Source organism: Pituophis catenifer, unplaced genomic scaffold (assembly GCF_029215685.1).
Source record: "Pituophis catenifer annectens isolate HBS135680 unplaced genomic scaffold, rPitCat1.0.hap2 SCAF_8, whole genome shotgun sequence".
Taxonomy (NCBI): Eukaryota; Metazoa; Chordata; class Lepidosauria; order Squamata; family Colubridae; genus Pituophis; species Pituophis catenifer.
In genome coordinates, this window is record NW_027256888.1 from 18850889 (window position 1) to 18865428 (window position 14540).

A 14540-nucleotide genomic window follows, 5' to 3' on the forward strand; every position below is an offset into this window, starting at 1 on the left:
CTGTGCTGAAGCTAAACGAGCTGTTTCTTGCTGCTTGCTACAAGGAGGTAAACTGCTGGGAGTCAGAGGCCAAAGAGTGGGGGCCAGTGGGTGGGCGGGACTACATTTGGTGTATAAGCATACCTAAATTTTCACCCCCTTTTAGGGGGGAAAAGGGTGCATCTTATACTCTGAAAAATACGGTATTTAGTTATCCTGTTTTGCAAGTTCTGAAAGTTATTATATTACATTATTTCATATTATCTTCTTGTTTTATTTTTAATTCCTTGTTTCCAGATTTTTTTCAAATTGTAAATCGCCCAGTTTTATTCTTGCAAATTGAGCAGCAATATGAATCTAATAAATAAGTAACCTATCAGCTCCAACAAAATGTTCTATTCTTAATTTTCTAAATAAAATGTCTAGAATTAGCTATTTGGAGAGGTTCTTCTTTATTGTTCACAAACTGAAGAATATACCTTTTAGAACACTGACGGCTTCCCACAGGCTTTACTTTCAGAAAAGGTGAGTTTAATGTTTTAATTTGCTTTCAAACTATTTAATACCTATTAAATTCCAATCTTTTTTGCAATTTACCAATATTAATTAAAATCTTCTAACAGAGCATGTTGCTTAAAACTACATGTGGTATATACAATATTTTCTTAAATTATAACAAGAGATGGACAGAGTATACAAGATTTAACATTCGATATTCAGGAAACTGTGCATGTAAATGATGGTGATAAAGCAAACAAAACATCAAAATTTAAAAATAAAAAGCCAACCAAAAAAGTTGAAACATGAAAATTCTACTAAAAAAAACTAGGAAAACAGTTTATACTTTTTCTTTGTAATGGAAAAATTTAATAGATTTTTACTATGTGGAAATTACATTGTGTTAGATATAATGAATAAACATGTTAGGTGCTATTTTTTCCAGTGACCTGAAAAAATTGTGATTTCCCATCCTCCAGCCCCATATAAACTATCCAAATACATTACAATTAAAATAAGGACATAGAAGCAAATTATTTATGCAACCTTATCCCTGAGGCTAGGATCATTAAACCACTCCAATAACTTTTTCCCCACTTCCATTGGGCTTGAAAGGAAGGTTCTATATGTCAATAGGAAATCTTCTATGTAAGTTGGATCCACTACCGAATGTTCTTCAACTAAATGCATTGTTAATCTCTCCGGTGTTCCCTGTAAAAGTAAATATTCAAACATCACCAAATGAATGTGTTTTTCACTGCATCTTATTTGTTTCACCAAATTTAAAACAGAATGGAATCTTTATTAGACTATATTTAAAATCAGACAATGACATGACACACACACACATAGATACATATGCACATACACACACACACAATTAGACTAGCACTACCCTGTTTCCCCCAAAATAAGACATCCCCTGATAATAAGCCCAATCGGGCTTTTGAGTCCATGGTAATAAGGCCAAGCACTTATTTCAGGGTTCAAAATAATATAAGACAGGGTCTTATTTTCGGGGAAATAGTATTTGCATTCAGGCTATAAGCAACTTTCTCTGCTACATGCAAAGTTAGTAGCGGGCAGTTTTAGCAAAGTTCAGTTTTACCACAAGAGTTTTCGTGTGTGTGTGTGTGTGTGTGTGTGTGTGTGTGTGTGTGTGTGTGTGTTATGCAGCTGCCACTTTTTGTGGCAGCTGCATAATAATTTGCAAGGTGTTTTTGAGAATACAGATTCTAGTTTGGCTAAAATATCATGAAGATTCTTGCGGTAAAACTGAACTTTGCTGAAACTGTCCACTACTATCTTTACATGTATCAAAGAAAGTTGCATATATTATGCATATAGTATGAATACAAATAATGCTGGTCCTCTAGTCTACATCTTCTATAAATTATTAAAGCATTACATAAAAGCTTCAAACCGAAACCAAGATGAACTATAGAAGTTAATAGCAACAGCAATAGCACTTAAGACTTATATACTGCTTCACAGTCCTTTACAGCCCTCCCTAAGCAGTTTACAGAGTCAGCATATTGCTTCCAACAACCTGGATCCTCATTTTACCGACCTCAGAACGATGGAAGACTGAGTCAACTTTGAGCCAGTGAGAAATGAACTGCTGAACTGCTGGCAGCCAGCAGTCAGCAGAAGTAGCCTGCTGTCCTGCATTCTAACCACTGTGTCACTATGACTCTTAATACAATATTTAATTATAATATTTAATTATGTTTATATATTTAAATATATAATTAAATATATTTAACCAAAATTATTTAATCTCTTTTACACTTAATTCATTCTGAATTAAATATTGGAACGGTGTTGACTGTGGCATATGGATGATTGCACAATGGAACATAAGAATTGTTAATGATAAAGAAGATCAAGAATGAAATGAAATGAAATAAAAACAGATAACTTGTGCATTTATAGAAAGAAGAATCTAATGTCTTTTTAACAGAATGAAGTATAAAAAATGGTGTATGATTGAATGAAACATTTCACTTCAAATGCATATAAAAGAATGATTGCATAAAAACTGAGTATAACAGAAAGATAAGATGTAGAGAGAAACAGTTAAAAAACATGCAATCAATGAGAGAAAAGAACAGTGGACACTAAAAAAGACATTGAAAATGCAGAACAATCTTGATAGAACTAGAAAATTGTTCTAGAAGTGAATGGAGAGGACTAAGCAAGGAACCTCCTGCAGAATACATTAAATATAAAAGAGATTAAATATTTTTGGTTAAATATATTTAATTATATAAACATAATTAAATAGTATAATTAAATATTATATTAAATATAAAGATTATTTTGGTAAAAAATGATAATGATACGCCGAAAAGAAAAATATTAGATTCCAAGAGAACAAGATGAAAAGGAAATCATAAATACTGTAAAACACTGAAAATAAATAAGATGCAAATTTAGACAGTGGAACTAGAGATACATTAAAATATGGATGTGATTTGGCTATGGAGTAGCTGCGCAGCTTGTTTACTCTGTGTGTGTGTGTGTGTGTGTGTGTGTGTGTGTGTGCGTGCGTGTGTGTGTGTGTGTGTGTGAAGAGTGAATCTGCACTTGATAACTAGAAGAATCATTATTGTTTCTCTTTGCAAAATGAAAAATAGAAAGAGTGAATGCAAAAACTATTGGAGGATTCATTTGTTAAGTATGTATGGAAAAATGTTAGAATTCTAATAGAGTTGATATACAAATAAAAAATGGTTAAAATGTGGAAAGTATTAAGAGCTGTGGTGGCACAGTGGTTAGAGTGCAGTACTGCAGGCTATTTCTGCTGACTGCCGGCTGCCTGCAATTTGGCAGTTCGAATCTCACCAGGCTCAAGGTTGACTCAGCCTTCCATCCTTCCCAGGTGGGTAAAATGAGGACCCAGATTGTTGGGGGCAATATGCTGACTCTGTAAAAAACCACTTAGAGAGGGCTGTAGAGCACTGTAAAGCGGTATATAAATCTAAATGCTAAGTGCTATTGCTGTTATGCAGCCATATTGGACAGTAATATAAGAAGGATATTTATTGTACTTTTACTGAAAGCATATGTTAAAGCAATATTGAATTATGAAATTTTTGGATGAATGTGGGATTATAGGTTATGCACTAAGAGTGGCATTTAATGGAACTAAAATATGCATGAGAATAAAAGAGGGTGGTTCAATTGTGACCAGGGATAAGGCAAGTACCCCTTTTATAAAGAAATATATAAGAACTCCTCATGGTTATGTTAAAGTGATGAGTTGGTTGAAGGTGAAATGTGAAAAAAACCAGATTAGACAGATACATTTTGTAGTTTTGTAGAGTATTTATAAAAGATGGTGAAATCTATATATCTTAGGATCTGCAAATGTTATTAGAAACTGAGGGATAGTATATGGTCTGTTATGAGGAATGAATGCTTTCTGAAAAATATGAGACTGGCTGCATATACAATCTTACTTTTGCCAACTTCTTTTACAGAGTACTGAGAGTCAGAAGAAACATTAAAGTAAGGTGAATACAGTGGAAATAAGTACTTTGGAAGTGTAGTATTGTAGTAAAAATATAATTTCAAGAATGAATAGATGCCAAATAAGTATGGACTGAAGTGAGTAACTACTATTCACAAGAGAATGTATGTGGTTAAACTGCAGAAAATATATGGCAGAAAAAGGAAATAGGCTAAGTAGAGGAGGGAAGATCAGAATACAATAGTTGGATGGCATTGAGGAGATTCTTGAAGGAGACTGGAGATGTTTAAAAAAATAAAAGGTATGTAGGAATTGGTGGTGGATAGTGTAGGAATGCAGTGGAAGCAAGTAAGGCTGGGAAAGAAAGCTATATAAATAGTAATACTGAATGGTGCTGGAATAAACAATTTTAGCTACATTTCTTTATCTCACTCCTTAAATTTTGTTTAATTAAAAAAAAAAAATAGTTTGACGTGATAAAATGTAGTCCAGATTCCCAACAAAGAGGGAATGAATTCAGTCAAGAGACAATTCAGTTCAGAGAATTTGTGTGAGAGAAAGAATGTGAAGACGGCTCCTCCCTAATAGTTCTCAGAGTGTATGCTTTATGGGGGAGTTGGCATGCTTTAGTTTAGCAACATTCTGTTTATGGGTAAGGAACAATAAAGAAATCTGTGTGGTAGAGTCACAAGGCATCTTTCTTGCTTTTTGGAGATTGACATCTACTATTTCTTACTTCCTTTTTGGATTCTGCATAACAGTACTTAACCAGAAAAGGGAAAGTGCATGTAATTTGCATATATCTAAGAATTCAGTTTTCTCTTAAAAATTACAAATGCTTAAACCATTGAAAATAAGGCAGGATTTAACATTAATATACAAATACTCCCTAAACAGTATTCATTTTATTCCATTACATACACGGTGATGTAAAAAAAAAATACCTTAATAACAATGTGACCTTTTCTTGTTCCAGTACGATCCAGTTCCCTATGTTCTTTTACCATAACAATCTCTCCTTCCTCTTCTACCTTTTGCATGTTCTTTTCTACTTGGTTCAGTATGCGACAGTAATCTTGTTGGGCTATACATACAAACTGGGAACAGAGGTTTGCAACAGCGCATTAATTATTTTGAATTTTATCCAAATATCAAAAATATTTAAAACTTTAAAGCCACAGTGCTATACTTAATTCCCTAATATAAATTATGAAGTAAGAATTTAGGCATAATAGAAAAATAAAGATAAATAGCATTCATCACAAACCTTTGGATCTCTATTCAAAATTAAGATTTATAACTTCAATGTGCTTATTCCACAATAACTACACTTATAATCTTAGTAGAGTTAATATTTTTCTATGTATTTACTGTATGTCATTTTTAATACTCTGTAGTCAAATCCAATATATTTCTAGAATTTCTGTTTGATTTCAGAATAGCAAATTAGGTCATCTTTTTTAGAAGATGAATGTGCAACAATAATTACTGCTACCTCAAGTATTTGTATAAACTAGGAAAACTGTACTAGGCTTCTTATTTATGAAAGTGCATCATCAATTAATTCAATTTGAATAAATAACATCACAAAAATCTCATATCACCATTCCCCCCCCCTTTTCTTAAATAAACAAATTTCAATGCAATATATAAATAATAAATTTGTAAACTCTTCTAATGGTTTACTCAGATATCAAATTCTACCTGGCAGTCATCCACTTTGGTTCTCATGATTCCTTTCATATATTCTTTGTCCATAGTAGGAGAAACACCAAAACTGTTTCCCATGCATAATATTTCTGTTCTTCCATCTGGATATGTTACTTCTACAGAACCATTCAAAATAACAGACCAGGAATCAAGCTAAAAACAAAGCACATTATTTCAAGATAAAACTACATTTCAGTTTTCTTCTAATAAATGCTTGCAAATAGGGAAGAAACAAAAATGTGACCATACACTGAATCAGATAGGATGCAAATTTTTACGTGAAGATGGGTGTGCTTTAAGTCCAATTAAATATCTAACAATTTACATGTTCAGTTGACAAAAAATAAAGATATCCAACTTGATATTCTGGTCTCATTTCTGAGCTATTTCCTGGATAAATAAAGTAACAGTTAGTCCTCAATATGTGGACATTCATATATTTGAAGTTACAGCAGCAATGAATTATAATTATAACCAGTCCTCAGAGTTCTGGCTATCCCAGCACCCTGTGATCTGAACCTGGATGCTTGGCAATTGATACACATTTACAAATGACTGCAGCACTCCATGATGACATGATTGCCATTTGCAACTTTCTCTGTTAGCGTCCCCAGAAAACAATGGGCAAGGAATGTTCCAAGTCACTGGGCTCAGTCTCCCCCACACCCTGTACCCTACCTTAGTCCCTTCTGCACTTGCAACATAGTAGCCACTTACACCCCTGTAGCACCTGCCCGACCCATGTCTCGCCTTTCATGTACTCCCTTGCATCCTCATGCACTTTCCCTGACCTGTGCTGCATTTTCCCTGACCTGTGTCTCCTCTTCATAACCTGACCCAAGCATCTCATGCATCCCCTCAAATTTTATGCACTGTCCCTGACTCATGTTATATCACTTGCACATACTCTTGCATCCACTTCAACCTATTCCACATCGCTCGTGCATCATCCCCACACCATCCCCTGCACTGTTATACCCCCTACCTGACTCACCCCCATAAACCCCCTTGCTCCTTCCTTTAGCCTGCCTGCCAGCCTGGGACTTGCAGCTTTCAGATGGCTTCCCTGCTGACTTTGGCTGTGGGAAGCCAGCAGAAAGTTGTCATCTAATTATGATGGTATTCAGTTAACAATGGGATCCAGAACTGTAGGAATTGCTATCATGCTTTACAACCACATTGCTTACCTACAGTTCGATTTACTTCTGCTATAATCTACACAAAGAAAGAACTGGATAGAGAATCCCAGTATTTTAAACACATACCTTTCAAATTACCTGTGGTACCTACTCAGAGATGTATTTATATTTGAATAAAGAAATTCAGTTTCATAATACATACAAAAACTGTGTATTGATCATTTTAATGTCACTATTGTAACTCAATGTATGTATTTTATATTCAGCAATTTATCTATGATTTTAATTAATAATGTCTTTATTATATGAAATAAAATGAAATAAATGTAAAGTTACTTTGAGAAGAAGCTACAAATATTACTTACTTCTTCTCCATCATTTAGAACAATGGTTCCTGCTCTTTCTACAACTGCAAATACCATCACAGCACAGAGTTCTCTTCTCACTGACATCGTCATGTTAGCAAAAGCTGGTAACTGATGCATGAATTCCAAAAGTTGTTCTAGAAAAAAAATATATAGCAGTTATATATGTATATGCAACATAATCTTACTAAAGAGAATTAAAAGTATTCCATCTATTGTATTATATATTCCATGTCATAGTTTACAATTGCCACAAACTGTTTAAACTAATATTAAAAAATAAAAATAAGCCATTTCACAACTTTTTTAAAAAAAATAAATGAATCATGTTCAGAAAAAAACAATTTCATGACTCAAATACCTGGCATGTTTCTAGGTGTATACACCTTTCTAACATATTGGGCATATATTAGGTTGACAGGGCCCACTTACTGACAGATATTATTAGTTAAATGGCATTCAGATCAGTTTTATCTTAATAGAATATTATACTTGCTGTAAAAATGTATATTCTGCCATATGTAAGATTATGATCTTGCTTTTTACTTAGAATGCTGAAAGTGGTTTATAGCAAGCAAGCAAATATGTTTCCACACACACCCCAAAAGCATTTAATGTTTTCGAAGACTCATAAATGTTATTTGACTACGCTTATGTTTTTATATTATTACCTATCATTACCATGATAGGTAATAATATAGTATAATAAATAAATTTTATTATAAATAATAATATAATAATATAAAAAAATAGGTAATAGAGGTCAGGAACGGCTAGCACATATGTGTGAGTGGAACCTTTACCTTTATCTTTATCATTACAATTGTCAGGCATGCCTCCGTTCAAAACTCAAGGAAGAAAAACCCCAACTCCATGTTTGTAGAGAAAGGTACTTTTATTGAGTATGAACTGATTGCAACGAAAGAAAAGCAAGATCTGAGGCTAAAGGCGCGAAAATTACATATTGAAAGTATTCCCAAATCCCTCCCTGGCTGAACCCTGGCTGAATGTCCAATCCTCAGCCCCCATGGTGTCATGTGGGGTGCATCTTCAGGTGGCCCCATCCATCTGGTATACCGGGACGGTTGACCTTAACTGGCTATAAACAAGTTCATTCAGCTGTGCAGTAGAAGATGAGAGCATCACTCCCTTTTTGGTCACATCATGAGACATCTCCACCAGCTCACTTCCCCACCCAAATACCTATACCCCCCCCCCGTTACTATGGCAGCCAATAGTAAGCAAGCATCAGAGGCTGATAACAATCTTCTGATAATTCTGGTTCATAGAACAGACATGGACAAATATCTTCCCCTAGATATTTCTCATGTTATTAAAATATGTTTTATTTTAATAACAAAAATACCTAGGCAATTCATGACCAATTGTGTTATTAATTTAGGGCTATCAGATTCCTTATCAGCTTCCTCAATACCTTCAACAATGTTGCCTGATTCCCCAGCTTAAAGAAAACTGTATCTTAACAATGTAAGAAATAAAATAAAATATATAAAGCAAAAAAAAAAAAATGAGTTTGTAAACAAACCAAGGGAGTGGTTGGCATATAAATAACCAAAAAAAGAAAAGGAAGATAAAATGAATTGAAACTACAAGAGACAGAAATTGTATTAATGGATACAGCCACACAAAAAGTATTTCATCAATATTATTCCAATTTGTATAAAGGAAATGACATCTCTCTGAGAAAAAAATAGATAAAATTCAAAGAAAATTTATGAAGGATTACAGAGGAGCAGAGAGATTATGAATGGACCTATAATAATAAGGGAAGATTCTGAAGCTATAAAAAATATTAAACCAGGAGCAGTGCCTGGACTAGATGAATTATCAGGTTCTTATTATAATTGTTTTGAGGATGAACTTTTACAACCTTTATAAAATATGACAAACTCTATCTTATATGGAAGAAAGATGCAGAAATTTGGAAAGAAGCCAAAATACCACTAACACCTAAAGAGGGACAAATGTTGACTTTAACAAGAAATCCTAGGCCAGTATCTTATTGAATAATGACTACAAGTTATTCACAAGAACTTTAGCTGGCAAACTGAAAATAATTTTGCAAGAATTTGTTCATAAGGATTAATGTGGGTGTTTATAGAAAAACTAGTTAAAGCACAACCTTAAAATATTTTGGAATATTTGAATCATCATAATGAAAAATAAACTGCACTGATTTTCTTAAGATTCAGAAAAAAAACCTTTGATAGCTTGAGCTGGGCTTTCCTATGCAAGATTTTGAAATATGAATTTTGGAGAGTACTTTAAAAATAGATAAGATTGATTTATACCCCAGAAAGCACAAATAGTTATTAATGGAGGTCTAACAAAACATGTGAAATACAAAAGAAACAAGACAGCCCATCATCTCATGTCTTGTTTATTTGGTTCTTGAAATACTGGACAAAGGCATAAGGCAAGATGACAGGATTGTGGGAGCAAAGATTACAAAATAAACTTGTAAGTTAAAGATTGACTTGATGTTGATTTGGGAAGATCCGTTAAAGGGAATTGAAACATTAATGAGGAAATTAAAAGAATTTGGTGCATTAGCAAGTTTCAAGATTACCAAATAGAAGTAGATATTAAAAATACAGATCAAGCAGAACTGGCAAATAAAATAAGTTTTAAGATTGAAAAGAATATAGCAGATCTGGTTATCACTATGGCAAATATAAACTATGTTATTTCAAAATAACTATGTTAAGACATGAAATGAAGCTAAAAACATTTTTAGATGAGAGAAACTACAACTGTCATTGCTGAGGGAAATTTCTGTGATTAAAAATGAATGTCTTGCTTAGACTAATGATTTTGTTTTAGACAAAACCTGTCTTGACAATTGATGTACCATTTAAAAAGTGACAGAAGAATATATTAAAATTTGGTCAAACAAAATGAGTTAAATATAAGATGTTACAAATTGCAAAGGAAAGAGGAGGCTTGGGTCTATTTTGTAGCTTGCTGTTTGGTTTGAAACAGAAAGTGAGTGCTGCTTAGAAATATAAGGACTTGCAGTTATACGGTCACAATCTGAGATTTAAGTGGCATAGATGTTTGTGGTACAACAAAGGCAAAGTTAATGTGCATTTTAAAAATCATTTTGTTAGAGGTGCCATACTGAGAATATGGAATAGATACAAATCCAGGTGTGCCTGAAAACACCCTTATGGCTTTCAGAATAAGAAGCATTTTATAGGCAAGTTAACAAGCAAATACAAATGGCTAAGTTCTCAAAGAAATATTAGAATTTTGTCAATAGGAAAGTAAAATAAAATCAAAAGAATTGGTGGCAGGTTGACATAGTTGTCAGATTTTTTTTACTTGCAGTTATTACCCTGTTTTCCCCAAAATAAGACATCCCCTGATAATAAGCCCAATTTTGAGCACATGGCAATAAGGCCAAGGGCTTATTCCAGGATTCAAAAAATATAAGACAGGGTCTTGTTTTTGAGAAAACAGAGTAGAAATATTAAAAGTAGATAAAAGGATTTATGGTTTTGAATGTTGTAAGACTGAGTGTGAAACAGAATTATGTACAAATGATAAACATGTAATTGCTAAAATGTACAATTTTTATTGAAATTTGAAGAGAAGAACAGGTGAAATAATGTATGATAAAGTATGGTTAAAATTTGGGTGGGACAATATACAAGTGGGGCAAATATACAGATGTAACAATGGAAAAATATATGGTTGAAAAGATTGAAATTTACACTGATGTACTTATAACTGCTGTGAAGAAGATTGGAAGCCACTTCTATGTATCTTTTTTCTTTCTTTTCTATTTTTTTACTTTTATGTTTCTTGCACATTAAGCTTTCTCACTGATTTCGTCTTTTCTTTTTCTTACTTTATATTAGTTTGCATTAGTTTTATTGTGGTTTTTGATTTTATATATATATGCATGTGTGTGCATGTGCGTGTGTAGGCACACACAGAGATACTAAAGTTAAATGCTTAAAGTTCTAATGTATTTCAAGCTCTACTCCTACCATTGAAAAGTTTTGAAGCAAAAAATATGAATCCTTAAATACTTTCAGTAAAGACTAAATGTGATAGAAATGGAGAGAATGGGGTCGGAAAGCTAACAGGTTTTATCACTGCATGCATATACACAGCATGTTTATCTCAGACATTTAGAATTTTGTTTTGTTAATTCTATTTTGATTCGTGGAAATAATTTCCTTCAGTTAAATTCTGAAACAGAAAATATCTCATCAAAAGTTCTTAAGTTTTTTAATCCTCCTTTCCTTCTTTTTGGTGTCAATGGTAGCTTACCAATATCATCATCTGTCCTGTCTATTGGATCTTTTTCTAGACAGTCTCTAACAATATCTCTGCTCATCAAAGGATCAGAAGCCCTCTCAATATCTTCTTCATCATCATCATCTTCCGAATCTACTGCTGTTTCTGGTAATCCACTCAGGTCCATGTCACCAGCTTCGCTTTCTGTGGCCTAAAATGATAATATAAAATTTAGAAAAAAGGATTGAAGGTTTTCTATGATGCTATCAAAACATTACATTAATGGATTTGATAATGGATGTATTACTTTTTATTCAGATATATGTTTGCCAAAAATAAGTCCTAAAGTAAAAATCCCAACATGTTGTAAATATTAAGGACCAAACTTACTTCAGTGAAAATTTAGAAGCAACGGTGATATTTGAAAAGATTATATTTCAATAAATCACGTTTATCTTTTGAGATATATTTATGTTGATAATTTTATTAAAGATATGTACAGCCCTGAAAGGTTTTGTTGTTATTGTTGAAGTACAATGGGATATATGAGTATTCAAGATCAGTGGTAGCACATGCATCCCCAAATCCCCTCCTATCTCAACAAGAATCACATCGTACCATTACAGACATTAATTACTCTTTCTCGGCTTTATGGCCTGACAGCTGCTCTTTCCATTCATTCTGCCCAATGCTCCTTTTCTGGGATTCCTCAACCATTTTTTCAACCCATAACCAATGTCCAACTGACTCTGATTTTTCCATTTATATGTTCTCAGGCCACCTTCCTATTTTTTTAAACAGCACAAATTACTAAATACGGAGAAATAAGAAAAATGGGAGTTTATTTTTTGCAATTTTATTAATTAAAAATATAACAATAGAATTCAATTTAGGATTGCACTGGCTTTTTTTTTTTTAATTTGATTTATATGCTGCCTTTCTCCAGAGACTCAGGGCGGCTTACAATGCGTTAAGCAATAGCCTTCAATACTTTTGTATATTTATACAAAGTCAGCTTATTGCCCCCACAAACTGGGTCCTCAATTTACCTATCTTAGAAAGGATGGAAGGCTGAATCAACCTTGAGCCTGGTGAGATTCAAACTTACAGTAATTGCAGACAGCTGGTGTTAATCACAATGCTATCAGTCTGCTGAGCCACCAGGCCCGTTTTTGGCTGCCACTGTACACTGTTGGCTCAAAGTTAATTGGTTGTCCACTAAGACTCCAAGATCCCTCTCCCAGTTACTGCTATTAAGCCTGGTATCACCCAGTCTATATGTGTACTTTTGGTTTTTCTTGCCTAAGTGTAAGACTTTACTTTTCTCTACATTGAATTTCATTTTGTTAGATAGGGTCCAGTGTTCAAGTCTGTCAAGATCCATCTGGATCTTGAGCCTACCATCTAGGGTGTTGGTTATTTCTGCCAGCTTAGTATCATCTGCAAATTTGGTAAATTCCCCTTCTATTCCCTCATCTAAGTTGTTTATGAAGATATTGAAGAGTACTGGGCCTGAACCTTGTAGAACCCCACTGCTTACTTCTCTCCATGTAGACTTAGACCCATTAAGGACTACTCGTTGAGTATGGTTTGTCAGTCAGTCACAAATCCATCTGGTGGTGATGCTATCTATCCCACATTTTTCTAGTTTACCAAGAAGTAGGTTGTGGTCTACTTTATCAAATGCCTTGCTGAAGTCTAAGTGTATTATGTCTACAGTATTCCGCTGGTCTACTAATTTAGTCATTACGTTGAAGAATGAAATAAGATTGGTTTGGCATGATCTGTTTTTAACAAACCCATGCTGACTTCTAGTTATTACTTTACTTGTTTCTAGATGTTGGCAAATCTGTTTTTTTTTTTTTTTAAAATTATCTTTTCCAGCATCTTCCTGGGTATTGATGTTAGGCTGATTGATTTGTAGTTTCCTGGGTCTGTTTTTTTTTCCCTTCCCTTTTTTGAAGATGGGAACTACATCAGCTCATTTCCAATCCTCTGGTAGTTCCTGGTGCTCAAGAATTTTTCTGCCAGGTCCTGGTAATTTGTATTCATCAAGATCAGACAGGTGTTCTCTTACCATTTTTTTTTTTTTTTTGCTTATTTTAACTTTTATTTCTAGTCTGTCTCTTACAGTTATATTTTTGGCAGATTGGTCTATCGTTTCTTTTTGCATGAAGACTGATTCAAAGAATGAGTTAAGCAGCTCTGCTTTTTCTCTGCTGTCTATTACTTCCTTGCTGTTTTCTCTCTTTAGTGGACCGACTGTCTCCTTGATTTTTTTTTTCTTGTCATTTATACGTATGTTGGAAGAAACTTTTTTTATTATCTTTGACTTTTGTTGCAAGTCTTTATTCATTCTGAGTTTTTGCTTTCCTGACTTCATCTTTGCAGATTCTGGCTATCTGCTAATATTCTGCCTTAGTTATGTGTTTCTCTTTCCATTTTTTGTACCTGTCCTTTTTTTTTCTTTAAATCTGTCAGAGAGATCTTTGTGCAGTCATGCTGGTTTCTCCTTGGATTTCTGGTTAAGTCCAGTATGGTTGTCCGTCCAGTTCCCTCCTCTACCCTTTGGACAACAAAGTTGTCATCTAGGTTGATCAGGAATCTATTTGATTTCTCACTGTGCAGAATTAGTCTTCCAATTGATGTCAGGGTAATTGAAGTCCCCCAGTACTATTGTAGTGTGTTTCCTACATATATTTGTTAGTTTGGTTAGCAAAAAGGCCATCTATTTTTTCTTTTGGGTTGGGTGGCCTGTAGTATACACCTATGGTAATGTTATTCTTTTTTTCTTTTATATTGACCCATATGCATTCTAGGAGGCTTTCATCTTAGGTTTTGTGTATTTCTGTAGCAATATAGTGGTCCTTTACATACAGTGCAACTCCACCTCCTCTTTTATAGGGTCTGGTTTTGGATAATAATAGAGGTAGGTCTATGTTCCCAAAGAAACACATCCAGAAATCTGCAGTCTAATCAAAGTGATATTAATGTCAGGAAAAGTTCTAGCTGGTTTGAGTATATACTAAATATAATAATAAGAGCAAGCAGGAGTTCATCAAGTTTACAGTAGCTAGTGCAGTGAATATTTGGAATGCAAAGCAC

At 33.7% G+C, this 14540-nt stretch overlaps 1 protein-coding gene across 2 annotated transcripts in view; it reads right to left on the bottom strand.

Annotated features, from left to right (window-relative positions):
• Positions 1–14540, bottom strand: part of RAPGEF2 (Rap guanine nucleotide exchange factor 2) — a 275274-nt gene that overhangs the window by 72703 nt on the left and 188031 nt on the right. For both annotated transcript variants that reach the window (XM_070949029.1, XM_070949027.1), the window contains exons 9-13: positions 11469–11646; positions 7167–7303; positions 5657–5815; positions 4897–5049; positions 1024–1188 (exon numbers count right to left, since the gene is read on the bottom strand). In XM_070949029.1, coding sequence (XP_070805130.1) covers positions 1024–1188; positions 4897–5049; positions 5657–5815; positions 7167–7303; positions 11469–11646 — 792 coding nt within the window. The remainder of the gene's footprint in view (positions 1–1023; positions 1189–4896; positions 5050–5656; positions 5816–7166; positions 7304–11468; positions 11647–14540) is intronic.